Source organism: Lethenteron reissneri, chromosome 67 (assembly GCF_015708825.2).
Source record: "Lethenteron reissneri isolate LAM-NWPU_2019-01 chromosome 67, ASM1570882v1, whole genome shotgun sequence".
Lineage (NCBI taxonomy): Eukaryota > Metazoa > Chordata > Hyperoartia > Petromyzontiformes > Petromyzontidae > Lethenteron > Lethenteron reissneri.
In genome coordinates this window covers 7,799,122-7,825,096 of record NC_083845.1, presented here as the reverse complement: position 1 = coordinate 7,825,096, position 25,975 = coordinate 7,799,122, and the positions used below count along the sequence as shown (strand labels likewise).

General features: G+C 52.9%; 1 protein-coding gene across 1 annotated transcript in view; it reads left to right on the top strand.

Moving 5' to 3' along the window:
* Nucleotides 1–25,706, top strand: part of FKBP15 (FKBP prolyl isomerase family member 15) — a 54,557-nt gene extending 28,851 nt beyond the window's left edge. Inside the window, 14 exon segments of the mRNA XM_061578800.1 lie at nucleotides 3,765–3,859; nucleotides 4,859–4,961; nucleotides 7,466–7,480; nucleotides 9,107–9,278; nucleotides 10,086–10,222; nucleotides 10,921–11,052; nucleotides 14,627–14,755; nucleotides 16,705–16,770; nucleotides 17,726–17,851; nucleotides 19,072–19,179; nucleotides 20,293–20,577; nucleotides 20,579–20,889; nucleotides 22,641–22,758; nucleotides 23,633–25,706. Of these exon segments, the coding sequence (XP_061434784.1) occupies nucleotides 3,765–3,859; nucleotides 4,859–4,961; nucleotides 7,466–7,480; nucleotides 9,107–9,278; nucleotides 10,086–10,222; nucleotides 10,921–11,052; nucleotides 14,627–14,755; nucleotides 16,705–16,770; nucleotides 17,726–17,851; nucleotides 19,072–19,179; nucleotides 20,293–20,577; nucleotides 20,579–20,889; nucleotides 22,641–22,758; nucleotides 23,633–23,713 (1,878 nt within the window). The 3' untranslated portion in view covers nucleotides 23,714–25,706.
* The last annotated feature ends 269 nt before the right edge of the window (nucleotides 25,707–25,975 follow it).

Sequence of the window (25,975 nt, the reverse complement as noted above, 5' to 3'; positions counted from 1 at the left end):
TTGAGTCTATGGGCAGTGTTGAGTCTGTGGGCAGTGTTGAGTCTATGGGCAGTGTTGAGTATATGGGCAGTGTTGAGTCTATGGGCAGTGTTGAGTCTATGGGCAGTGTTGAGTCTATGGGCAGTGTTGAGTCTATGGGTAGTGTTAAGTCTAAGGGGCAGTGTTGAGTCTATGGGCAGTGTTGAGTCTGTGGGCAGTGTTGAGTCTATGGGCAGTGTTAGGTATATGGGCAGTGTTGAGTCTATGGGCAGTGTTGAGTCTATGGGCAGTGTTGAGTCTATGGGCAGTGTTTAGTCTATGGGCAGTGTTGAGTCTATGGGCATTGTTGAGTCTATGGGCAGTGTTGAGTCTATGGGCAGTGTTGAGTCTATGGGTAGTGTTGAGTCTATGGGCAGTGTTGAGTCTATGGGCAGTGTTGAGTCTATGGGTAGTGTTGAGTCTATGGGTTGTGTTGAGTCTATGGACAGTGTTGAGTCTATGGGCAGTATTGAGTCTATGGGTAGTGTTGAGTCTATGGGTAGTGTTGAGTCTATGGGTAGTGTTGAGTCTATGGGTAGTGTTGAGTCTATGGGTAGTGTTGAGTCTATGGTGCAGTGTTGAGTCTATGGGTAGTGTTGAGTCTATGGGCAGTGTTGAGTCTATGGGTAGTATTGAGTCTATGGGCAGTGTTGAGTCTATGGGTAGTGTTAAGTCTAAGGGGCAGTGTTGAGTCTATGGGCAGTGTTGAGTCTGTGGGCAGTGTTGAGTCTATGGGCAGTGTTAGGTATATGGGCAGTGTTGAGTCTATGGGCAGTGTTGAGTCTATGGGTAGTCTTGAGTCTATGGGCAGTGTTTAGTCTATGGGCAGTGTTGAGTCTATGGGCAGTGTTGAGTCTATGGGCAGTGTTGAGTCTATGGGTAGTGTTGAGTCTATGGGCAGTGTTGAGTCTATGGGCAGTGTTGAGTCTATGGGTAGTGTTGAGTCTATGGGTTGTGTTGAGTCTATGGACAGTGTTGAGTCTATGGGCAGTATTGAGTCTATGGGCAGTGTTGAGTCTATGGGTAGTGTTGAGTCTATGGGTAGTGTTGAGTCTATGGTGCAGTGTTGAGTCTATGGGTAGTGTTGAGTCTATGGGCAGTGTTGAGTCTATGGGTAGTATTGAGTCTATGGGTAGTGTTGAGTCTATGGGCAGTGTTGAGTCTATGGGCAGTGTTGAGTCTATGGGCAGTATTGAGTCTATGGGTAGTGTTGAGTCTATGGGTAGTGTTGAGTCTATGGGTAGTGTTGAGTCTATGGGTAGTGTTGAGTCTATGGTGCAGTGTTGAGTCTATGGGTAGTGTTGAGTCTATGGGCAGTGTTGAGTCTATGGGTAGTATTGAGTCTATGGGCAGTGTTGAGTCTATGGGTAGTGTTGAGTCTGTGGGTAGTGTTGAGTCTATGGGCAGTGTTGAGTCTATGGGTAGTATTGAGTCTATGGGCAGTGTTGAGTCTATGGGCAGTGTTGAGTCTATGGGTAGTGTTGAGTCTATGGGCAGTGTTGAGTCTATGGGTAGTATTGAGTCTATGGGCAGTGTTGAGTCTATGGGCAGTGTTGAGTCTATGGGTAGTGTTGAGTCTATGGGTAGTGTTGAGTCTATGGGTAGTGTTGAGTCTATGGTGCAGTGTTGAGTCTATGGGTAGTGTTGAGTCTATGGGCAGTGTTGAGTCTATGGGTAGTATTGAGTCTATGGGCAGTGTTGAGTCTATGGGTAGTGTTGAGTCTATGGGCAGTGTTGAGTCTATGGGTAGTATTGAGTCTATGGGCAGTGTTGAGTCTATGGGCAGTGTTGAGTCTATGGGCAGTGTTGAGTCTATGGGTAGTGTTGAGTCTATGGGTAGTGTTGAGTCTATGGGCAGTGTTGAGTCTATGGGTAGTGTTGAGTCTATGGGCAGTGTTGAGTCTATGGGTAGTGTTGAGTCTATGGGCAGTGTTGAGTCTATGGGCAGTGTTGAGTCTATGGGCAGACTTACCCGGCCGGGTACGGGTACGGCCGGGTACGGGTAGGGTACGGGTACGGGTAGGGTACGGGTACGGGTAGGGTACGGGTACGGCCGGGTACGGGTACGGCCGGGTACGGGTACGGGTAGGGTACGGGTACGGGTAGGGTACGGGTACGGGTACGGGTACGGGTACGGGTAGGGTACGGGTACGGGTAGGGTACGGGTACGGGTAGGGTACGGGTACGGGTAGGGTACGGGTACGGGTAGGGTACGGGTACGGGTAGGGTACGGGTACGGGTAGGGTACGGGTACGGGTACGGGTAGGGTACGGGTAGGGTACGGGTACGGGTAGGGTACGGGTACGGGTAGGGTACGGGTAGGGGTACGGGTACGGGTACGGGTAGGGTACGGGTACGGGTAGGGTACGGGTACGGGTAGGGTACGGGTACGGGTAGGGTACGGGTACGGGTAGGGTACGGGTACGGGTAGGGTACGGGTACGGGTAGGGTACGGGTACGGGTAGGGAATCAAAACCCGTTTGCGACCTCTGCTACGACCAGCACTTGCCCTCAACAGTCTGTCACAGGCTCTTCGTAGAGATCGTTAAGCCACGTGGTAGTCTCCGGTGAGGCTAGGTGGTGGAACGTCGGTGATATTTTCGGCAAACCGGCGGCACGTGTAGAGTGGTGCGTGATGGCCGGGTCAGCCTCGAAGCCTGTCCATATGTAGTGACATAAGAAGGGAGGGGCTGCTGGGGGCTCTGGGATCCCAGGCGAGTCCAGACACTTAAGCCTCTGGGCGCCAGGCGTTGGGTTCCCAGGGGGTCCAGACGCTTAAGCCTCTGGGCGCCAGGCGTTGGGTTCCCAGGGGGTCCAGACACTTAAGCCTCTGGGCGCCAGGCGTTGGGTTCCCAGGGGGTCTAGACGCTTAAGCCTCTGGGCGCCAGGCGCTGGGTTCCCAGGGGGTCTAGACGCTTAAGCCTCTGGGCGCCAGGCGTTGGGTTCCCAGGGGGTCCAGACGCTTAAGCCTCTGGGCGCCAGGCGTTGGGTTCCCAGGGGGTCCAGACGCTTAAGCCTCTGGGCGCCAGGCACTGGGTTCCCAGGGGGTCCAGACGCTTAAGCCTCTGGGCGCCAGGCGCTGGGTTCCCAGGGGGTCCAGACGCTTAAGCCTCTGGGCGCCAGGCGTTGGGTTCCCAGGGGGTCCAGACGCTTAAGCCTCTGGGCGCCAGGCACTGGGTTCCCAGGGGGTCCAGACGCTTAAGCCTCTGGGCGCCAGGCGCTGGGTTCCCAGGGGGTCCAGACGCTTAAGCCTCTGGGCGCCAGGCGCTGGGTTCCCAGGCGCTTAAGCCTTTTGGCGCCGCCAACGGGGGGGAGGGCTGTGTGTGCTCTGTGGGATGTCTGGTGGCGCACACGGCCCCACCCCTCGTTGGACCAGGCATAAAAGGAGAGCTCCCTGGACGATCGGGGCCCAGTTGTAACTCAAGACCCAAGACCCACGACCAGCCATCTGAAGACCCTGTGAGGCTGTGAGAGCCAGCGCTGGGACTCTGGAACTCCCGACTCTACGACCTTGTGAGGGCGAGTCCAGAGCGTAGCCAGAGTAGAGTATCTAGAGTATCTAGGCTGTGTAGCTAGGCTGTGTACCTAGGCTGTAACAGAGTATCAGGACTGTTGGAGTGTTGTATTGTAATAAAGAAGTTACCTCTACAAGTGTCTCCGGAACCCGTTACACATAGGTTGACTCTACCCCATGAATGGGTTGTAAATAGTTGTTGTTGTTGTCGTTATGACGGTGGGGCTTGCAGGAGAATGAGCGCTTGAAGCAGGAGGTGCTGGAGAGGAGCGGCAAGATCGAGCAGCAGAACGAGAAGATCGGCGATCTGCTGCAGAGAAACCAGAGGTCCTCGATTCACGCCGTGGTCGTGACCACACACGTGACCACGCACGTGACCACGCACGTGACCACGCACGTGACCACGCACGTGACCACGCACGTGACCACGCACGTGACCACGCACGTGACCACGCACGTAATTACACACGTGATCACACACGTGACCACACAGGTGACTACGCACGTGATTACGCACGTGATCACGCGCGTGACCACGCGCGTGACCACACGCGTGACCACACGCGTGACCACACGCGTGATTACACGCGTGACCACACGCGTGACCACACGCGTGACCACACGCGTGACCACACGCGTGACCACACGCGTGACCACACGCGTGACCACACACGTGATTACACGCGTGACCACACGCGTGACCACACACGTGATTACACACGTGTGTGTTTGTGCTGCTCTTTGGTTTTCTTCGGTAAAGTCACGTAGGTAAAATAATAGAATACAATAATAACAAATGAAAATAACTACATTAAATCACTACGTTTTCGGAAGCAACACAAGCCTCCGTCATCAGGTGTAACTGCTCCAGTAAAATTACCGTACACCTGATGACGTCGTGATTTAATTTAGTTATTTTCATTTATTACTATTTTATTTTTATTAATTTTTTTAACTACATTCCTTTACCGAAATTAAAACCTAAGAGTATGAATCCTTGCAGTCACGAAAGCTTCAAATCTAAAAGTTTCATCTTCTTGGTTCTTTCAGTAAAGTCACGTAGAAGGGAAGTAATAAAATAATAAAAATAAAACATAATAAAATAATATAATAAAATAATATAATAATATAATATAATAAAATAATTATTATATTTCTTCCCTTCTACGTGACTTTACCGAAAGAACCGAGAAGATGAATCCCTGCAGTCACGAAAGCTTTAAATCGAAATCTAGAAATTTGTGCTGCTACTCGCCAAAGGCACTTGCCCCAACAGGCTTATTGAGGCTACACGCTTGTGGGGGGGATCTTTGTCTTTGTTTGCAGGTATGTGGAGCAGAGTAATCTTCTGCTTGAGCAGAGGAACGACTCGTTCAAGAACACGACGGAACAGAACCAAGGGCGAGTGCTCACCCTGGAACAAGACAAGGTAGCACTCATCACCCAGTCCGTATCACTCATCACCCTGTCCGTATCACTCATCACCCTGTCCGTATCACTCCTAACCCTGTCCGTATCACTCATCACCCTGTCCGTATCACTCCTAACCCTGTCCGTATCACTCATCACCCTGTCCGTATCACTCCTCACCCTGTCCGTATCACTCCTAACCCTGTCCGTATCACTCGTCACCCTGTCCGTATCACTCCTAACCCTGTCCGTATCACTCATCACCCTGTCCGTATCACTCATCACCCTGTCCGTATCACTCATCACCCTGTCCGTATCACTCGTCACCCTGTCCGTATCACTCCTCACCCTGTCCGTATCACTCCTAACCCTGTCCGTATCACTCATCACCCTGTCCGTATCACTCGTCACCCTGTCCGTATCACTCATCACCCTGTCCGTATCACTCGTCACCCTGTCCGTATCACTCATCACCCTGTCCGTATCACTCATCTCCCTGTCCGTATCACTCGTCACCCTGTCCGTATCACTCCTCACCCTATCCGTATCACTCATCACCCTGTCCGTATCACTCCTCACCCTGTCCGTATCACTCATCACCCTGTCCGTATCACTCCTCACCCTGTCCGTATCACTCATCACCCTGTCCGTATCACTCCTAACCCTGTCCGTATCACTCCTAACCCTGTCCGTATCACTCATCACCCTGTCCGTATCACTCCTCACCCTGTCCGTATCACTCATCACCCTGTCCGTATCACTCGTCACCCTGTCCGTATCACTCATCACCCTGTCCGTATCACTCGTCACCCTGTCCGTATCACTCATCACCCTGTCCGTATCACTCATCACCCTGTCCGTATCACTCGTCACCCTGTCCGTATCACTCCTCACCCTGTCCGTATCACTCATCACCCTGTCCGTATCACTCCTCACCCTGTCCGTATCACTCATCACCCTGTCCGTATCACTCCTCACCCTGTCCGTATCACTCATCACCCTGTCCGTATCACTCCTAACCCTGTCCGTATCACTCCTAACCCTGTCCGTATCACTCATCACCCTGTCCGTATCACTCCTCACCCTGTCCGTATCACTCATCACCCTGTCCGTATCACTCCTCACCCTGTCCGTATCACTCGTCACCCTGTCCGTATCACTCATCACCCTGTCCGTATCACTCCTAACCCTGTCCGTATCACTCATCACCCTGTCCGTATCACTCCTCACCCTGTCCGTATCACTCCTAACCCTGTCCGTATCACTCATCACCCTGTCCGTATCACTCGTCACCCTGTCCGTATCACTCATCACCCTGTCCGTATCACTCGTCACCCTGTCCGTATCACTCCTCACCCTGTCCGTATCACTCATCACCCTGTCCGTATCACTCCTCACCCTGTCCGTATCACTCATCACCCTGTCCGTATCACTCCTCACCCTGTCCGTATCACTCATCACCCTGTCCGTATCACTCCTAACCCTGTCCGTATCACTCCTAACCCTGTCCGTATCACTCATCACCCTGTCCGTATCACTCCTCACCCTGTCCGTATCACTCATCACCCTGTCCGTATCCCTCCTCACCCTGTCCGTATCACTCGTCACCCTGTCCGTATCACTCCTAACCCTGTCCGTATCACTCGTCACCCTGTCCGTATCACTCATCACCCTGTCCGTATCACTCCTAACCCTGTCCGTATCACTCATCACCCTCTCCGTATCACTCATCACCCTCTCCGTATCACTCCTAACCCTGTCCGTATCACTCATCACCCTCTCCGTATCACTCATCACCCTGTCCGTATCACTCGTCACCCTGTCCGTATCACTCCTAACCCTGTCCGTATCACTCGTCACCCTGTCCGTATCACTCCTAACCCTTATCGTATCACTCCTTACTCTGTCCGTATCACTCCTTACTCTTCATAATGAACGTTTTTGGGGTCAGATCGCGCTATTTATAAATGTGTCGTAACCCTCCACCACCCGACATGGCCAATCGGTAAAAAAGTGTCACGTTGACAAAAGACAAATAGTTCGCTGCTTTAGCACACCGGTGTGTCGAAGCGTGAAACCACAACATTTACAATTTGAGTAGCACGACATTTCGCTGGTAATTGCATCCAGCATCATCGGGCAATTCGCCAGAATGGGTGGTGGAGGGTTACGACACATTTATAAATAACGCGATCTAAACCCAAAAACGTTGATTATTAATAATATTGGTCGCGAAAGCCTGCTACGTGTGAAACTGACTCCTTACTCTGTCCGTATCACCCTTCACCCAACCATATCACTCCTCACATCCTAACCGTATCATTCCTTACCACCATAACCGTATCACCGAAGCCCCCCCACCCCTCCACCCCTCCCCCCCTCCCCCCTCCCCCCCTCCCTCCTCCTCCCCTCCCCCACCTCCTCCTCCTCCGCCACGTTGTACCACACGGGCATCGCCTCCGATAACGATGACTCTCTCTCCCCCTGTCTCTCTCTCTCTCGGCTCATGCGCCCGCACCGCAGGTGTCCCACGCACAGGTGAGACAAACCATCACGGTGGCTAGGAGATGTTGACTACCTCGCCTGGTATGCAGGAGGTCGTGGGTTCGATCCCGACCCTGACGCCTGCTGCTGTATATTTGGAGTTTGCGTGTCTCTCTCTCATCATCATCACGGTGGCTAGGAGATGTTAACTACCTCGCCTGGTGTACAGGAGGTCGTGGGTTCGATCCCGACCCTGACGGCTGCTGCTGTATATTTGGAGTTTGCGTGTCTCTCTCTCATCATCATCACGGTGGCTAGGAGATGTTAACTACCTCGCCTGGTGTACAGGAGGTCGTGGGTTCAATCCCGACCCTGATGCCTGCTGCTGTATATTTGGAGTTTGCGTGTCTCTCTCATCATCATCACGGTGGCTAGGAGATGTTAACTACCTCGCCTGGTGTGCAGGAGGCCGTGGGTTCGATCCCGACCCTGACGCCTGCTGCTGTATATTTGGAGTTTGCGTGTCTCTCTCTCTCTCTCATCATCATCACAGTGGCTAGGAGATGTTAACTACCTCGCATGGTATACAGGAGGTCGTGGGTTCGATCCCGACCCTGACGCCTGCTGCTGTAAATCTCCACGCGACGTTGACGATGATGACGACGATGACGACGACGACGATGAATACGACGATGACGACGAGATGATGACGATGATGATGACGATGATGATGACGACGATGATGATGACCGATGATGATGATGACGATGATGATGACGATGATGATGACTACGATGACGACGACGATGAGGACGACGACGACGATGATGACGACGATGATGACGACGACGATGACGACGATGATAACGACGACGATGACGATGATGACGATGATGATGACGATGACGTCGCGTCTGATAAAGAGCTACGTAGCAGCTCAGTGAGGCCTTACCTGGTAAAACAATAAGTAAATATAGATAAATAAATAACTTTTCATGTCTTTTGGTTTCCGACCCAGACGTTTCGATGCGTGCGGCAAACCCCGGTAATAACCGGTTGGTACCGGTTATAATAACCGGTAATTACCGATTTTCTTCCCCCGTGCGGTTACCGGCGACACAACATTAAGGGGCGCGACGGGGACGCCGCCGATGCAGAGTCGCGATTTGTGTGTCGTTCTTCCAGGAGGCTCAACGCTGCTGCCTCCTCCCTCCTCCCCCCTCCCCCCTCTTCCCTCCCCCCTCTTCCCTCCCTCCCTCCTCCCTTCTCCCTCCTCGCTCCTCCCTCCTCTTCTCTCCTCTTCCCTCCTCCTCCCTCCTTTTCCTCCTCCTCCCTCCTCCCTCCTCCCCCCTCTTCCCTCCTCCTTTTCCCTCCCTCCTCCATCCCCCTCCTCCATCCCCTCCTCCTCCCTCCTCCCTCTTCCTCTTCCCCTGCCTCCTCCCTCCTCCTCCTCTTCCCTCCTCCTCCCTCCTCCCTCCTCCCTCTTCCTCTTCCCCCCTCCTCCCTCCTCCTCCTCCTCCTCCCTCCTCCCTCTTCCTCTTCCCCCCTCCTCCCTCCTCCTCCCTCCTCCTCCTCTTCCCCCCTCCTCCCTCCCTCCTCCCTCCTCCCTCCTCCCTCCTCCCTCTTCCTCTTCCCTCCTCCTCCCCCTTCCACCTCCCCCCTCCCTCCTCCGCGTCCCAGGCCCGGCTCACGGAGGCGCTGGCCCAGGTGACTGCCCAGCTGACGGGTGCCCAGGGGCAGCTGGCTGCCAGCCGCTCGCAGCAGCAGGAGGCGGACGGCCGCCTGCAGGGAGCCCAGGCGGAGGCGGCGGCACGGGGGGCGGAGGTGGTGGAGCTGGGGGAGCAGCTGAGCGGTGAGGAGGTCGCCCCGGCCCTGGGGGGGGGGGGAGGGGTGGTGGGCGCGTGGAGACAGTGGAATTGATGACGATGATGACGATGGAGCTGATGACGACGATGATGACGGTAGAGTTGATGACGATGATGACGATGATGACGATGATGACGAGGATGGCGAGGATGGAGTTGATGACGATGATGACGACAATGGAGTTGATGACGAGGATGACGCTGCTGCTGCTACTGCTGCTGCTACTGCTGCTGCCGCTGCTGCTGCGACTTCTACTGCTGCTGCTGCTGCCGCTGCTGCTGCGGATATTGCTGCTGCTGCTACTACTGCTGCTGCTGCTACTACTGCTGCTGCTGCTGCTACTGCTGCTGCTGCTACTACTACTGCTGCTGCTGCTACTACTGCTGCTGCTGCTGCCGCTGCTGCTGCGGATATTGCTGCTGCTACTACTGCTGCTGCTGCTGCTACTGCTGCTGCTGCTACTACTGCTGCTGCTACTACTGCTGCTGCTGCTGCCGCTGCTGCTGCGGATATTGCTGCTGCTGCTGCTACTACTGCTGCTGCTGCTACTACTGCTGCTGCTGCTGCTGCCGCTGCTGCTACTGCTGCTGCTGCTACTACTGCTGCTGCTACTACTGTTACTGCTGCTACTACTACTGCTGCTACTGCTGCTGCTACTGCTGCTACTACTGCTGCTGCTGCTACTGCTACTACTACTGCTGCTGCTGCTGCTCCTGCTGCTGCTACTGCTGCTGCTGCTGCTGCTCCTGCTGCTGCTACTGCTGCTGCTGCTCCTGCTGCTGCTGTTGCCCAGCCGTGCGGGAGGAGCTGCGCCGCTCCCAGGAGGCGCTGCGGTGCGAGCGAGCTCAGCTCCACGAGACGCGGCTCGGCACGCAGACGCTGCAGCAGGAGGTCGGAGAGCTCCGTGACAGCAAGGCGGCCGTCGAAAAGGTGACCCCCACCCCCCCCTCCCCCCCTCCCCCGTGTGTCTTTCCATGTTTGTCCCACCGTGTGTCTCCCTGCATCTCCCTGCGTGTCCCCGTGTGTCTCCCCACGTCTCCCCCCGCGTCTCTCTGTGCGTCTCCCCACGTGTCTCCCCCCGTGTGTCTCCCCGTGTGTCTCCCCACGTCTCCTCCCGCGTCTCTCTGTGCGTCTCCCCACGTGTCTCCCCGTGTGTCTCCCCGTGTGTCTCCCCACATGTCTCCCCGTGTGTCTCCCCGTGTCTCCCCCCGTGTGTCTCCCCGTGTGTCTCCCCATGTTTGTCCCACCGTGCGTCTCCTCGTGTGTCCCCCGTGTCTCCCCGTGTGTGCCCTGTGTCTCCCATGCATCTCCCTGCGTCTCCCCGTGTGTCTCCCCATCTGTCTCCCCGCGTCTCTCCCCGTATCTCTCCCCGCGTCTCTCCCCCCGCGTGTCTCCCCGTGTGTGCCCTGTATCTCCCATGCATCTCCCCATGTGTCTCCCCGTGTGTCTCCCCATATGTCTCCCCGCGTCTCCCCCCTTGTGTCTTCCCGCGTCTCCCCCGTGTGTCTTCTCCCCGTGTGTCGTCTCCCCGTGTGTCTCCCCGTGTGTCTCCCCGCGTCCCCCCGTGTCTCTCCCCGCGTCTCCCGTCCCCCTCTCCCCCGTGACCTCTGCCTCTGCGCGTGGCGCAGGCCTCGCTGGAGCGCGAGCGGCGCCGCGCCGACGACGACGACGAGCGCCGGTGCGAGGAGCTGCGGCTGGCGCACGACGCCCAGCTGCTCGCGCTCCGGGAGCAGCTGCAGAGGGGCCCCCAAACCCAGCAGGTGGCACCGGGGGGGGGGTCACGGGGGGTCACGGGGGGTAGCGGGGGGTCGCGGGGGGTCACGGGGGGTCGGGGTGAAGGTATAACGGGAGCTTCGGTGGGTATCTGAACCGGTCCTGGGCCTCACATTGGTCGACTCAATCGAGTAGCTGGTGCGGTGAGTAGTGAACATCGCCACTGGGGAGACAAAGGCGGCCGGGCGTGGCGCTGGCCACCCACCGTCCTCGTGTGCCACAGTGCGGGCAGTGTTGAGTCTATGGGCAGTGTTGAGTCTATGGGCAGTGTTGAGTCTATGGGCAGTGTTGAGTCTATGGGCAGTGTTGAGTCTATGGGCAGTGTTGAGTCTATGGGCAGTGTTGAGTCTATGGGCAGTGTTGAGTCTATGGGCAGTGTTGAGTCTATGGGCAGTGTTGAGTCTATGGGCAGTGTTGAGTCTATGGGCAGTGTTGAGTCTATTGGCAGTGTTGAGTCTATGGGCAGTGTTGAGTCTATGGGCAGTGTTGAGTCTATGGGCAGTGTTGAGTCTATGGGCAGTGTTGAGTCTATGGGCAGTGTTGAGTCTATGGGCAGTGTTGAGTCTATGGGCAGTGTTGAGTCTATCGTGTTGAGTCTATTGGCAGTGTTGAGTCTATGGGCAGTGTTGAGTCTATGGGTAGTTGTTGAGTCTATTGGCAGTGTTGAGTCTATTGGCAGTGTTGAGTCTATGGGCAGTGTTGAGTCTATGGGCAGTGTTGAGTCTATGGGCAGTGTTGAGTCTATGGGCAGTGTTGAGTCTATGGGCAGTGTTGAGTCTATGGGCAGTGTTGAGTCTATGGGCAGTGTTGAGTCTATGGGCAGTGTTGAGTCTATGGGCAGTGTTGAGTCTATGGGCAGTGTTGAGTCTATGGGCAGTGTTGAGTCTATGGGCAGTGTTGAGTCTATGGGCAGTGTTGAGTCTATGGCAGTGTTGAGTCTATGGTAGTGTTGAGTCTATGGGCAGTGTTGAGTCTATGGGCAGTGTTGAGTCTATGTAGTGTTGAGTCTATGTAGTGTTGAGTCTATGGCAGTGTTGAGTCTATGGGCAGTGTTGAGTCTATGGGCAGTGTTGAGTCTATGGGCAGTGTTGAGTCTATGGGTGTTGAGTCTATGGGCAGTGTTGAGTCTATGGAGTGTTGAGTCTATGGGCAGTGTTGAGTCTATGGTGCAGTGTTGAGTCTATGGGCAGTGTTGAGTCTATGGGCAGTGTTGAGTCTATGGCAGTGTTGAGTCTATGGGCAGTGTTGAGTCTATGGGCAGTGTTGAGTCTATGGGCAGTGTTGAGTCTATGGGCAGTGTTGAGTCTATGGGCAGTGTTGAGTCTATGGGCAGTGTTGAGTCTATGGGCAGTGTTGAGTCTATGGGTAGTGTTGAGTCTATGGGCAGTGTTGAGTCTATGGGCAGTGTTGAGTCTATGGCAGTGTTGAGTCTATGGGGAGTGTTGAGTCTGTGGGCAGTGTTGAGTCTATGGACAGTGTTGAGTCTATGGTAGTGTTGAGTCTATGGGCAGTGTTGAGTCTATGGGCAGTGTTGAGTCTATGGGCAGTGTTGAGTCTATGGGCAGTGTTGAGTCTATGGCAGTGTTGAGTCTATGGGCAGTGTTGAGTCTATGGTAGTGTTGAGTCTATGGGCAGTGTTGAGTCTATGGGCAGTGTTGAGTCTATGGGCAGTGTTGAGTCTATGGGCAGTGTGAGTCTATGGGTAGTGTTGAGTATATGGGCAGTGTTGAGTCTATGGGCAGTGTTGAGTCTATGGGCAGTGTTGAGTCTATGGGCAGTGTTGAGTCTATGGGCAGTGTTGAGTCTATGGCAGTGTTGAGTCTATGGGCAGTGTTGAGTCTATGGGCAGTGTTGAGTCTATGGGCAGTGTTGAGTCTATGGCAGTGTTGAGTCTATGGGTGGCAGTGTTGAGTCTATGGTAGTGTTGAGTCTATGGGTAGTGTTGAGTCTATGGGCAGTGTTGAGTCTATGGGCAGTGTTGAGTCTATGGTAGTGTTGAGTCTATGGGCAGTGTTGAGTCTATGGGCAGTGTTTCTATGGGCAGTGTTGAGTCTATGGGCAGTGTTGAGTCTATGGTGCAGTGTTGAGTCTATGGCAGTGTTGAGTCTATGGGCAGTGTTGAGTCTATGGGCAGTGTTTCTATGGGCAGTGTTGAGTCTATGGGCAGTGTTGAGTCTATGGGCAGTGTTGAGTCTATGGCAGTGTTGAGTCTATGGGCAGTGTTGAGTCTATGGGCAGTGTTGAGTCTATGGGCAGTGTTGAGTCTATGGGCAGTGTTGAGTCTATGGCAGTGTTAGTCTATGGCAGTGTTGAGTCTATGGGCAGTGTTGAGTCTGTGGTGCAGTGTTGAGTCTATGGGCAGTGTTGAGTCTATGGGCAGTGTTGAGTCTATGGGCAGTGTTGAGTCTATGGGCAGTGTTGAGTCTATGGGCAGTGTTGAGTCTATGCAGTGTTGAGTCTATGGGCAGTGTTGAGTCTATGGTGCAGTGTTAGTCTATGGGCAGTGTTGAGTCTATGGGCAGTGTTGAGTCTATGGGCAGTGTTGAGTCTATGGGCAGTGTTGAGTCTATGGGCAGTGTTGAGTCTATGGTGCAGTGTTGAGTCTATGGGCAGTGTTGAGTCTATGGCAGTGTTGAGTCTATGGGCAGTGTTGAGTCTATGGGCAGTGTTGAGTCTATGGGCAGTGTTGAGTCTATGGTGCAGTGTTGAGTCTATGGGCAGTGTTGAGTCTATGGGCAGTGTTGAGTCTATGGACAGTGTTGAGTCTATGAGTAGTGTTGAGTCTACGGGCAGTGTTGAGTCTACGGGCAGTGTTGAGTCTATGGACAGTGTTGAGTCTACGGGCAGTGTTGAGTCTATGGCAGTGTTGAGTCTATGGCAGTGTTGAGTCTATGACAGTGTTGAGTCTATGACAGTGTTGAGTCTATGGTAGTGTTGAGTCTATGACAGTGTTGAGTCTATGGTAGTGTTGAGTCTATGGGCAGTGTTGAGTCTAGGGCAGTGTTGAGTCTATGGACAGTGTTGAGTCTATGGGTAGTGTTGAGTCTATGGGCAGTGTTGTCTATGGGCAGTGTTGAGTCTATGGGCAGTGTTGAGTCTATGGGCAGTGTTGAGTCTATGGGTAGTGTTGAGTCTATGGGTAGTGTTGAGTCTATGGGCAGTGTTGAGTCTATGGGTAGTGTTGAGTCTATGGGCAGTGTTGAGTCTATGGGCAGTGTTGAGTCTATGGGTAGTGTTGAGTCTATGGGCAGTGTTGAGTCTATGGGCAGTGTTGAGTCTATGGGCAGTGTTGAGTCTATGGGCAGTGTTGAGTCTATGGGTAGTGTTGAGTCTATGGGCAGTGTTGAGTCTATGGGCAGTGTTGAGTCTATGGGCAGTGTTGAGTCTATGGGCAGTGTTGAGTCTATGGGCAGTGTTGAGTCTATGGGCAGTGTTGAGTATATGGGCAGTGTTGAGTCTATGGGTAGCTGCTACTCGCTGCTAACAGCACTTGCCCCGTCCCTCTGTTGAGGCTACACGGCGGAGTGGGACAACCTTTGTCTCTGTCTGTGTTTGTCTCAGCTGTCTGCGCTGCGTGCAGAGTTGGAGGAGCAACAGGCGGCCTCCCTGCAGAAGCTCCAGGCGGAGAGAGACGCCCTGCGGAGAGAGAGGGACGACCTCCTGGAAAAGGCCGCTCGCTTCCAGACCGAGGTACAGATTTGGGAATCAGAATGTTGACGTAGTACTGTGGTAGGAGCAATCCTCTTTTGTTTCCCACAGATGTCCAGTAGGGGGGGTATAGGGTCAGAAGGTCCCAACAGCAAACACGATTCACACAAACGCAACACAAACACAATTCACACAAACACAATTCACACAAACACAATTTACACAAACACGATTCACACAAACACAATTCACACGAACACAATTCACACAAACACTATTCACACAAACACGATTCACACAAACACAATTCACACAAACACAACACAAACACAATTCACACAAACACAACACAAACACAATTCACACAAACACAACACAAACACAATACAACACAAACACAATTCACACAAACACTATTCACACAAACACGATTCACACAAACACAATTCACACAAACACAACACAAACACAATTCACACAAACACAACACAAACACAATTCACACAAACACAACACAAACACAATACAACACAAACACAATTCACACAAACACAATACAACACCAACACGATTCACACAAACACAATTCACACAAACACAACACAAACACAATTCACACAATACAACACAAACACAATTCACACAAACACGATTCACACAATACAACACAAACACAATACAACACAAACACAATTCACACAAACACAATTCACACAAACACAACACAAACACAATACAACACAAACACAATTCACACAATACAACACAAACACAATTCACACAAACACGATTCACACAATACAACACAAACACAATACAACACAAACACAATACAACACAAACACGATTCACACAATACAACACAAACACAATACAACACAAACACAATTCACACAAACACGATTCACACAATACAACACAAACACAATACAACACAAACACAATTCACACAAACACGATAGCAGTGCAAAGTACAATAAATGTAAACAAATCACCCAAAAAACAAATCTACAAACAGGTTTTGCCCTTTCCGGCAATGAAACACGTGTTGAGATTTTAAAACGTCTAACATAAACCTTTTATTTTAAAATTGCCAGAACGGGTAAAACCGATTGTGCATATTTTGAAACATGCCAACTCAACGCTAAAACATCCCCATTCCTACCGGGCAAAGCCCCACTGAGGTGTCAGTGCCAAATTATATCGGCTCAACAAAGTGGCCTTGTCGCGTGGAATATCCACACCCATGTCAACCCATCTTGGTTCACCCCAATATTCTTTCTTGTGCAGGGAAATTGAGTTTTCTGGTCCTACAGCAGAGGTCGCACACGGGTTTTGATTCCTTACCCGTACCCGTACCCGGCCGCACCAGGGTCGGAAATGGGTACCCGTACCCATACCCGGCCGGGTACGGGTAGCCGTTCCCTACCCGTACCCGTACCCTACCCGAAACGAGTGACAAACGGTGACTCACCAGTGACTCACGGCCTACCCGTACCCGGTCGCACCAGGGTCACAAACGGCTACCCGTACCCGTACCCGGCTGGGTACGGGTAGCCGGGTATCGGGTAGGGTACGGGTATCGGGTACTCGGTTGCGACCTCTGTCCTACAGCCGTTGCGATACGGGCACAAAAATATAATTCTATTATGTTTGTGTTTCTCCCTTGTGATGGGACTTTGTGGGGTGAACGTTGATATTTATGAGGGGCACGGGGTGACCACTAAGGTTTTGAGTTGTTCTGTGATAAGGTCGGGCATTGATAAGGGGTTGACAGGCATGACATTCATATAGCAGCAAAATAAGCTTGATTACAGCCGCTCGCTCAAATCATCGTCATCGTCGTCATCATCATCATCACCGATGTTGCCTCTCCACTGCCGATGTGCTAACTTAGTTACTTGGAGGAGGAGGAGGCTGTCTAAGTGGGGGTTGGGGATCATTCGGAGTGGACGCAGAGGGAGCTTCGTATCTTTGTCGTCCCTCTGCAGCGGGACGAGTTGAGCGAGCGATCGGCCGAATCGGAGAATCAAGAGGCCCGGCTGTGGCAAGAGAAGGTAATCATCATCATCATCATCAGCAGCAGCAGATGCATTATCATTATCAGCAACAGCATCATCATCATCAGCAGCAGCATCAGCATCAGCAGCAGTATTATCAGCAGCATCAGCAGCAGCATCATCATCATCCGCATCATCATCATAATCAGCGGCAGAAGCAGCTTTATGTTTGCCATCAGCAGTATTTCGTACAATGCAATTCCGCTGCTGCATCTTCGTCGTTATCACCGCCGGTCTGCAAAATGTTCACAGTTCGAATCCGGCAGGCCGTCCTGGTTAGTGCTGCGGTGTTTATTAACCAAAAATGCCGCTGCTGGGACTACTACTACAGTACGACTACTACCACCACGTGCCGCCTGCTTCTCAGCAGGCTTTAAAGATCCCGTCACAGTGTTAGTGGTCAGCGCCAAGCTGCGCTATCAACCCGGCGACCCAAGTTCGATTCCCGCTCACGACCACCAGCGCCAGTGGCGATTATCAGAACCGGTCCGCGGCCTTCCGTTGGTCGACTCAAATAAGTACCTGGTATGGTGTGCGATGAACATCGCCACTGGGGAGACCAGGCGAAGTAGTTAACATCTCCTAGCCACCGTGATGATGATGAGAGAGAGACACGCAAACTCCACATATACAGCAGCAGGCGTCAGGGTCAGGATTGAACCCACGACCTCCTCTACACCAGGCGAGGTAGTTAACATCTCCTAGCTACCATGGGGTTCATGTCCGGGATGGAACCTACAATCTCCTGCGCACCGGGCGAGGTAGTTAACATCTCGCCACCAAGGCTACACAGGGGATCTTTGTCTTTGTACGCCTGCAGTGGTGCTGGCCACCCACCACCCCCCCCCCCCCCCCCTCGTGCACCGGGCTTTCACCGCTACTCTGCGAACAGCACTTGCCCCAGCGGTCTGCTTAAGGCTACACGGTGTGTGGGGCACCTTTGTCTTTGCAGTACTCGGGCCTGCGGCTGAAAGCGGCGGAGATGCGTCGCGAGTTTGAAGCGCGGCTCGCCCTCACGGCGGCGGACGCCCAGCGGCAACAGCAGCAGGAGGCCGGCAGCACGGACACCCTCGCCGAGGTGTGTGTTCACCTGTGTGTGTGTGCTCACCTGTGTGTGTGTTCACCTGTGTGTGTGTGTTCACCTGTGTGTGTGTGTGTTCATGTCTCCGTGTGTTCACTTGTGTGTGTGTTCATCTGTACGTGTGTTCACCTGTGTGTGTGTGTTCATGTCTCCGTGTGTTCACCTGTGTGTTTGTGTTCATCTCTGCGTGTGTGTTCACCTGTGTGTGTGTTCATCTGTGTGTGTGTTCACCTGTGTGTGTGTGTGTGTTCATCTCTGTGTGTTCACCTGTGTGTGTGTGTTCACCTGTGTGTGTGTGTTCATCTCTCCGTGTGTTCACTTGTGTGTTCATCTGTACGTGTGTTCACCTGTGTGTGTGTGTGTTCATGTCTCCGTGTGTTCACCTGTGTGTGTGTTCATCTGTGTGTGTGTTCACCTGTGTGTGTGTGTGTTCATCTGTGTGTGTGTTCACCTGTGTGTGTGTGCTCACCTGTGTGTGTGTTCATCTCTGCGTGTGTGTTCACCTGTGTGTGTGTGTTCATGTCTCCGTGTGTTCACTTGTGTGTGTGTGTTCATCTGTACGTGTGTTCACCTGTGTGTGTGTTCATCTCTGCGTGTGTTCACCTGTGTGTGTGTGTTCACCTGTGTGTGTGTTCACCTGTGTGTGTGTTCACCTGTGTGTGTGTGTGTTCATCTGTGCGTGTGTTCATCTGTGTGTGTGTTCACCTGTGTGTGTTCATCTGTGTGTGTGTTCACCTGTGTGTGTGTGTTCATCTGTGTGTGTGTTCACCTGTGTGTGTGTGTGTGCTCACCTGTGTGTGTGTTCATCTCTGCGTGTGTGTTCACCTGTGTGTGTGTGTGTTCATGTCTCCGTGTGTTCACCTGTGTGTGTGTGTTCATCTGTACGTGTGTTCACCTGTGTGTGTGTTCATCTCTGCGTGTGTTCACCTGTGTGTGTGTTCACCTGTGTGTGTGTTCATCTCTGCGTGTGTGTTCACCTGTGTGTGTGAGTTCATCTCTGCGTGTGTGTGTGTATTCATCTCTGCGTGTGTGTTCACCTGCGCGCGTGTGTACGTGTGTGTGTGTACGTTCATCTGCGTGCGTGCGCGTGTGTACGTGTGTGTGTGTGTACGTTCACCTGCGTGCGTGCGTGCGCGTGTGTACGTGTGTGTGTGTGTACGTTCACCTGCGTGCGCGCGCGTGTGTGCGTGTGTGTGTGTGTACGTTCACCTGTGCAGGTGAAGAAGGTGATGAACGGGGTGTTCCGCTCTCTGCGCTCCGAGTTCACCCTGGAGGGGACGTACAGCGGCCGCATGATCCTCGCCACCGTCATGAACACAATCAAGGTGCCACAGAGGCAAAGGTCCCCCGTGTAGCCTTACACAGACTGTCGGGGCAAGTGCTGTTAGCGAGCAGCGGCTATGAAGGCCGGCACGGCACACGAGGGGGTGGGGGGCCAGCACCACGCCCGGCCGCCTTTGTCTCCCCAGTGGCGATGTTTACTACACACCGCGCTAGGTACTCATTTAAGGCTGAGTCGACCTAGGGGAAGCCCAGGACCAGTTCAGATAATCGCTATGCGCGCTGACCGCTGCACCACCGCTTCTCACAAATAAAGCCACACACAGGCACACACACAGCCACACACAGGCACACACATACAGCCACACACAGCCACACACACACACACCCACACACAGGCACACACACACAGCCAAACACACACTGCCACACACACACACACACAGCCACACACAGGCACACACACACAGCCACACACACAGAGCCACACACAGGCACACACACACAGCCACACACACAGCCACACACAGGCACAGCCATACACAGGCACACACACACAGCCAAACACACACGCAGCCACACACAGGCACACACACACAGCCACACTCACACAGCCACACACACACAGCCACACACACACACAGCCACACACAGGCACACACACACAGCCACACACACACAAAGCCACACACACACAGGCACACACACACAGCCACACACACACACAGCCACACACACACAGGCACACGATGACCACACACTTGCACACACAGCCGTCACACTTTTGACAGATGCCTTCAGATCCCCGTGTCGTGTTCTCTGTGTGTCGTGCGTGTGTGTGCGTGTACACACGTGTGCGTGTGTGTGTGTGCGTGTACACACGTGTGCGTGTGTGTGTGTGCGTGTACACACGTGTGCGTGTGTATGTGTGTGTGCGTGTACACACGTGTGCGTGTGTATGTGTGTGTGCGTGTACACACACGTGTGCGTGTGTGTGTGTGTGCGTGTGCGTGTACACACGTGTGCGTGTGTGTGTGTGTACGTGTACACACGTGTGCGTGTGTGTGTGTGTGCGTGTACACACACATGTGTGCGTGTGTGCGTGTGTGTGTGTGCGTGTACACACACGTGTGTGCGTGCGTGCGTGACAACACAAGGCCACGACCCTCAGCCTCGTGAGCGGCTCCGAGTCGCCGGACGAACGCGGCGTCTCCGATTCCTCCTCCTCCGCCGCCGCCGCCGCCGTTCCGGCCTCCGAGCCCGAAACGTCGGACACCGCTCCCGACCGCCCGCCGTGCCAACCCCAAGGGCCCGGGATGGGGAGCACCAACGCCAGCGGTGACGTCGCCAACAGGAGCCTCGCGGCCTCGCGAAGACGCGGCTCCACTGTCCGTTGCGACGACGTCGGCAGTGGAGGAGGTGGAGGAGGTGGAGGAGGTGAAGGTGGTGGAGGAGGTGAAGGTGGTGGAGGTGGAGGAGGTGGAGGAGTTGGAGGAGGTGGAGCAGGTGAAGGAGGTGGAGGTGGAAGAGGTGGAGGCACCGCCGTCGCCGGGAGACGGAGCCTCGGAACCAACCGCCGGCGCCGCCGAAGGGATGGCAGCGGAGAGAGAATGTGACACCACAACCGTCACCACCACCACCACCACCAACTCCACCACCGCCGCCACGGTGGTGGTGGCGGTGACGGTAGCGGCCGGGGAGGAGGCGGGGAGCGGCGTTCCCGAGCGGCCGACGAGCGTTGCCGGAATGCCGCAGTAAGCCGGAATGTTTCGAGCGCCTCTTTGCGGCCCAAGATTGACGTAACACTACACCATAGACTCAACACTACACCATAGACTCAACACTGCCCATAGACTCAACACTGCCCATAGACTCAACACTGCCCATAGACTCAACACTACCCATAGACTCAACACTGCCCATAGACTCAACACTGCCCATAGACTCAACACTACCCATAGACTCAACACTACCCATAGACTCAACACTGCCCATAGACTGAACACTGCCCATAGACTCAACACTGTCCATAGACTCAACACTGCCCATAGACTCAACACTGCCCATAGACTCAACATTGCCCATAGACTCAACACTGCCCATAGACTCAACACTGTCCATAGACTCAACACTGCCCATAGACTCAACACTGCCCATAGACTCAACACTGCCCATAGACTCAACACTGCCCATAGACTCAACACTGTCCATAGACTCAACACTGTCCATAGACTCAACACTGCCCATAGACTCAACACTGCCCATAGACTCAACATTGCCCATAGACTCAACACTGCCCATAGACTCAACACTGTCCATAGACTCAACACTGCCCATAGACTCAACACTGCCCATAGACTCAACACTGTCCATAGACTCAATACTGCCCATAGACTCAACACTACCCATAGACTCGACACTACCCATAGACTCAACACTGCCCATAGACTCAACACTGCCCATAGACTCAACACTGCCCATAGACTCAACACTACCCATAGACTCAACACTACCCATAGACTCAACACTGCCCATAGACTCAACACTGCCCATAGACTCAACACTGTCCATAGACTCAACACTACCCATAGACTCGACACTACCCATAGACTCGACACTACCCATAGACTCAACACTGCCCATAGACTCAACACTACCCATAGACTCAACACTGTCCATAGACTCAACACTGTCCATAGACTCAACACTGCCCATAGACTCAACACTGCCCATAGACTCAACACTACCCATAGACTCGACACTACCCATAGACTCAACACTACCCATAGACTCAACACTGCCCATAGACTCAACACTACCCATAGACTCAACACTGTCCATAGACTCAACACTGTCCATAGACTCAACACTGCCCATAGACTCAACACTGTCCATAGACTCAACATTGCCCATAGACTCAACACTACCCATAGACTCGACACTACCCATAGACTCAACACTACCCATAGACTCAACACTGCCCATAGACTCAACACTGCCCATAGACTCAACACTGCCCATAGACTCAACACTGCCCATAGACTCAACACTGCCCATAGACTCGACACTACCCATAGACTCGACACTACCCATAGACTCAACACTACCCATAGACTCAACACTGCCCATAGACTCAACACTACCCATAGACTCAACACTGCCCATAGACTCAACACTGCCCATAGACTCAACACTACCCATAGACTCAACACTGCCCATAGACTCAACACTACCCATAGACTCGACACTGTCCATAGACTCAACACTGCCCATAGACTCAACACTACCCATAGACTCAACACTGCCCATAGACTCAACACTACCCATAGACTCAACACTACCCATAGACTCAACACTGCCCATAGACTCAACACGACCCATAGACTCGACACTACCCATAGACTCAACACTGTCCATAGACTTAACACTTGCCTGTAGGCTCAGCCCTTGTCCCAACAGTCTATGTAAGGCTATTCGGGGATCTTTGTCTTTGTTTGTGACTCAGGCAGCCACCATCTTCCGCGGGAGACGATGAGAAGGATGATGATGATGAGGAGCAGGAAGATGGAAACCTCTTCTCATACGAGGCGCCCAACAAGAAGGTTTCGCGCGACGACAGCGGAGTGAGTGTCGCCGTGGAAGAGTAGACCAAGCGATGCCAGTCCCTCGCTGAACGTGCGGCGGTGTTCACACACCGTTATAACGCAGAACGCACCGTTATAACACAGAACACACCATTAAAACACACCACACACCGTTATAACACACACCACACACCGTTATAACACAGAACACACCGTTATAACGCAGAACACACCGTTATAACACAGAACACACCATTATAACACACACACCGTTATAACGCAGAACACACCGTTATAACACAGAACACACCGTTATAACACAGAACACACCGTTATAACACACACACCGTTATAACGCAGAACACACCGTTATAACGCAGAACGCACCGTTATAACACACACCACACACCGTTATAACGCAGAACACACCGTTATAACACAGAACACACAGTTATAACACAACACACAGTTATAACACACACCATTATAACGCAGAACACACCGTTATAACACAGAATGCTCACACCGTTATAACACAGAACACACACCATTATAACGCAGAACGCACCGTTATAACACACACCGTTATAACACAGAACACGCACCATTATAACGCAGAACGCTCACACCGTTATAACGCAGAACACACACCGTTATAACGCAACACACCGTTATAACACACACCGTTATAACGCAACACACCGTTACAACGTAGAATACACACCGTTATAACACCGGGGGGAGTTGGGGTGGTTTAAGAATCTCGCCCCCCCCACTCCCCCCCATCGTTTCCACTGCCGTGCCCCGGAAGATGGAAAATCGGGCGGCGCTGCCGACCGTTACTCCGCTACTGTGCGGGGGGGGGGGGCTTGCACGCGCAGTAACGAGCGATCGTGTTCGTGGTTTCTTTCAGAGTCCTGTTGACAAACCTGGACCACCTCCGCTCTTCGGAGATGATGAAGAAGACGACGATGATGTGGATTGGTTGAAATGAAGATGTCTGTGTGTGTGTACGTGTGTGTACGTGTGTGTGTGTATGTGTGCACACATTTGTGTGTGTGTACGCGTGTGCGTGTGGGCACTTGTGTGTGTGTGTGTGCGCGTGTGTGTGTGTACGTGTATGTGTGTACGTGTGTGTGCGCACATTTGTGTGTGTGTACGTGTGTGTACGTGTGTGTGCGCACATTTGTGTGTGTACGCGTGTACGTGTGTGCGCGTGTGTTCGTGCGCGTGTGCGGGCGTGTGTGTGCGTGTGTGTACGTGTGTGGGCATGCGCGCACAGCAAGTTGGCACAGTAGGGGGCACAGGCGGTGCATCAGTCATCTCAGTCGACCCGTGCCAGCGGGCGTTCGACACTTCACGTGGCCTCAACATGCACATGGCCTGGCACAAGCGTCGTGGTGACATCACCGCCACTTAGTGGCGAATGGCGGTTGTTGTTGTGCGTGCGCGCGGTTAAAGCCTGTGTCCCTGGCAAACCTGAGTTCAGCCAACATCGGTGGCAAGTGATATCTGAACCGGTCTTGCGCCACCTCTAGGTCGACTCAGCCTTAAGCGAGTACCTGGTGCAGTAGGCTACACAGGGGATCTTTTTTTTGTGTGTTGAATCGCGTGGCTGCGTGCTGTAAGAAGAACCCTTATCATGGTGGGTCCTTGTACTGCTTAATACGACCAACAGACCTCGGTTCGATTGCTGCCCCTGTTACATATACAGGGTCTAGTAAACATTCTGCAACGTTGGGCCAACTCGGGTTGATGCCGAGACAACGTTTGCGTGTTTAAGAGGAGGATCGGTAGGCCAGCATGATGGATGCTCTAATAATTTTTGGATTGCATCTGAGAAAAAAATGGACCGAGATTGCTAATTATAATCTGGAAAATCGAATTGATTTGGATTGATTACTAAAATGTGATGTTACCGGAAGTGACCGCGAAACCGATGACTTCAAAGGAAGTGAAATCGCTCGCGTGTGCCATCACAGGAAGTGACATCACTCACGTGCGTGCCAGCACAGGAAGTGACATCACTCACGAGTGTGTCATCACAGGAAGTGACATCACTCGCGTGTGTGCCATCACAGGAAGTGACATCACTCGCGTGTGTGCCATCACAGGAAGTGACATCACTCACGTGTGTGTGTGCCAGCACAGGAAGTGACATCACTTGCGTGTGTGCCAGCACAGGAAGTGACATCACTTGCGTGTGTGCCATCACAGGAAGTGACATCACTCGCGTGTGTGCCATCACAGGAAGTGACATCACTTGCGTGTGTGCCAGCACAGGAAGTGACATCACTTGCGTGTGTGCCATCACAGGAAGTGACATCACTCGCGTGTGTGCCATCACAGGAAGTGACATCACTCGTGTGTGCCATCACAGGAAGTGACATCACTCGTGTGCCAGCACAGGAAGTGACATCACTAGTGTGCCATCGCAGGAAGTGACATCACTCGTGTGTGTGCCATCACAGGAAGTGACATCACTCGCGTGTGTGCCATCACAGGAAGTGACATCACTCGCGTGTGTGCCATCACAGGAAGTGACATCACTCACGTGTGTGCCATCACAGGAAGTGTCATCACTCACGTGTGCCAGCACAGGAAGTGACATCACTCATGTGTGCCATCACAGGAAGTGACATCACTCATGTGTGTGCCATCACAGGAAGTGACATCGCTCATGTGTGTGCCATCACAGGAAGTGACATCACTCGTGTGTGCCATCACAGGAAGTGACATCGTCTCCACGGCGGTAACGCCCTTTTCGCCAAATGCGCTGTCGCGGTGACGCCCCTTGTTGCTCAAACGGTTCAAGATATTAAAATGTTCACGTTAAAATCACGGCTTTTGCTGGTGGAACTCGATGGTCGAGTTAAAGATTCGGTGATGAATAATGTGAAACGTAAAACACGACTGCATTTCGCAAGTTATTAAGATGTAATACATTTACGTACAAAAATCTAATAAATTGTGGAACTTGCCTAAATATCCGAAATCTGATTTTTCTGGAAAAATGAAAATATACTAAAAAGTCGTCATCGCAAGCGTGTACCTCCGATTGGCTACGTACGGTGCCAAAGAAGTTAAACACAAGCAAAGGTCTATCCAATCACCAGCATTGCTTTCAAGCAATCCTGACTGCAGATCAGACACTGCCAAAACTGGTCCAGAGTTCTGCTTGTCTTGAGGCAATTCGTCTGGATAACACGCACTCGCACAGAAGGCCATGCAGCCGATGAGGCAAGGCCGCGTTGGC